Here is a 2,553-nt window from a genome sequence, read left to right as displayed (position 1 = left end):
TCACATACTAAGTTCTCAGCTGATTCCTTTGTCATGGATGAGAAGCGAAGAAAGAGGTCCCTGACTAAGAATAATAAACACTTGGACATTGGCAAGGCCTGAATCCTAGTCACTCACTCCAGATCTTTAACCTTATAGTCAGAAAACTGGAAGAGACTGCGAGTTTATGGGATAAATTGATAGGAGGACCACAGTCTCTTCTTTATTGTTTAAAGAAGTCTGGGAACTAAATCATTAGCTGAGTGTCCTGCAGACTCATTCTCAACCTGCCGTCTTGTATGAGAGTTTCACACACACACACACACACACACACACACACACACACACACACACACACCAAGTCACCCCAAACCCTGCTGTCCAAAGTCCTCAGATAATCAATCAGAGGGCACCACTCTGGCCAGGCCAGAGCTGTATACAGAGGGTTGGATCTGGTTCATTCTCCTCATGAGCCTATCCTATCTAGAGTGTTTGCTTGACACAAATGTAGTGGCAGGATAGTCCTTTCCCTTAGTCACCTTCACCTCCTTCTCATAACCTGATACCCACTCCATGTTCTCAGATGATGGAGGTGACTGTTAATTTCTTGATATCATTGTTAATTCTTCCCCTTTTCCCCCTTGGTCTTTCAAGGGAAGAAATGCCTGGCACTGACGAAACAGTTTAATTTATTACTGTTTGCAAGATGTGGAGGCCTGTGTAGAGAATGCGGATGGCCTCACAAAGAGATAAAGGTCCCTGTTATCTGATTCAGAGGGAGACACACAGTTCCAACCAGGAGGGAAGGAGCCCTTAGACAAACAGATCTTTCATTCCTGACCACAGACACCTAGGCATTCTGTAGACACATGAAGTCCTGGACAACAGTGGAGGAGGTTGCATGTGTGTTCTGGTGGTGGTGGTGACTGTTTTTGAATATTTGTTCTAATGATTCACAATATGCATGTCTCAACCCCAGTCTTGTCTGGGGAGCCCTGAAAGGTCAGGTCACAACCTGGACTGCCTTCGCCAAGAAGCCTCTCATTTCAAAGGCACTTATTGTAATTTCACGTATCAGTAAAGAAAAGAAAAACAGAAAGAAAGAAAGAAGGAAAGAAAGAAAGAAAGAAAGAAAGAAAGAAAGAAAGAAAGAAAGAGAAGTGTTTTCCTGAAGATAACAGGGAGGGGGGATGCTTCTTGGAGAGACCTGGGCTTAAAAAAAGAAATAAAGGGGGTGGGAGAAAAGGGAGAGAGAAGAAAAGGAGGGGAAAGAAACAGCTCAAATGAACAGAGAGATCACAGTTTGCATGGCTGCCCTTCAATAGGCTAAACTGACAAGATCAGTTTTAAAGGGCCACTTAAATCAGTTTCAAAGACTGGAGAAAAATGAGTCGCCCTCTTTGGGGAGAATCTGAGGCAGGGTCTTGGACGCCATTACTGAAGGCTGGGCCAGGTTGTCACACCAACCCCCTATCCCCATGCACACTCTATAATAAGCCAAATTCAGAGGATGGGAGAAGAAGTATTGATGGTTAGGTTCTGTCTGTCTGGAGACTTTGTACCAATACACTCTTTCTTGGGCCTCCCAATGACCCAACCTGAGGACTGGGGCAATGGAAGCCTGCATCACCCAAGCGTGTTTTATTTTAAAGTAAACACTCCAGGACCATCTCAAGCTTTGTCACCTCCCTCCTCCCCCTTGAAGTTTTCAGTGTATAAGCATTTCCTCCAACTCTGGATGGGGCAGTTTGACAGAGCACTGTAGGCACACCTCAGGTGACCCATTTCAAACCTCTTAATCTGATGAATTCTCTCTCCCCCTCTTTTCCCATTTTTTTTTAAACTTTCTTCCAGATGCCTGTGGTCTGTCTGATGTAGCCCATGTGGAAAGCTTGCAGGAAAAGTCCCAGTGTGCTTTGGAAGAGTACGTTAGGAGCCAGTACCCTAACCAGCCAACACGGTTCGGAAAGCTTTTGCTTCGCCTCCCTTCCCTTCGCACGGTCTCCTCCTCAGTCATAGAGCAATTGTTTTTCGTCCGTTTGGTAGGTAAAACCCCCATCGAAACCCTCATCCGGGATATGTTACTGTCCGGCAGCAGTTTTAACTGGCCATATATGGCAATTCAGTAAATAAATAAATCAAAATAAGGGGGAGTGAAACAGAGAAAGAAAAGGCAAAAGACTGGTTTTGTTTGCTTAATTTTCTTCTGTTAAGAAAGGATGTTACAAGTTTGCTAAAAGAAGAGAGGGGAAGAATTTAATGGACTGTGAATTTCAAAAAGAGAGAGAGAGAGAGAAAGAGACTGCCAAATGAACTTTTACAGAATGCATTAAAAAAAGAAAACAACTCCCGTGTTGGGCAGAACAACTTGCTACTTATCATTTTTTGTATAAAAAGGAAATTAGTCTTTTTTCTTTTTGGTAAATTTTTGAAAAATATTGCTAAAAGTGCATTTAAGGAGATTGGGAGAAAATTAGCAGAATGGACAAAGTAAGTCATTTTTTTCCAAATTATTAATTGTCCTGTGTCTATGTACCTCTAGCTGTTCTTTTTCTTTCTTTCTTTTTTTTTTTT

At 42.7% G+C, this 2,553-nt stretch overlaps 1 protein-coding gene across 3 annotated transcripts in view; it reads left to right on the top strand.

Annotated features, from left to right (window-relative positions):
- Nr2f2 (nuclear receptor subfamily 2 group F member 2) overlaps nt 1–2,553 on the top strand; it is a 14,663-nt gene that overhangs the window by 9,852 nt on the left and 2,258 nt on the right. For 2 of the 3 annotated variants that reach the window (XM_031386977.1, XM_031386975.1), the window contains exon 3: nt 1,834–2,475. In XM_031386977.1, the coding sequence (XP_031242837.1) occupies nt 1,834–2,108 (275 nt within the window). In that variant the 3' untranslated portion in view covers nt 2,109–2,475. Of the gene's footprint in view, nt 1–1,833; nt 2,476–2,553 lie in introns of those variants that run through there. The other variant, XM_031386974.1, reaches the window with a different exon arrangement.

The sequence above is a fragment of the Mastomys coucha genome, unplaced genomic scaffold (assembly GCF_008632895.1).
Source record: "Mastomys coucha isolate ucsf_1 unplaced genomic scaffold, UCSF_Mcou_1 pScaffold21, whole genome shotgun sequence".
Classification (NCBI taxonomy): domain Eukaryota; kingdom Metazoa; phylum Chordata; class Mammalia; order Rodentia; family Muridae; genus Mastomys; species Mastomys coucha.
Note: the sequence above shows the minus strand (reverse complement) of the source record. Positions and strands in the feature narration are given on the sequence as shown.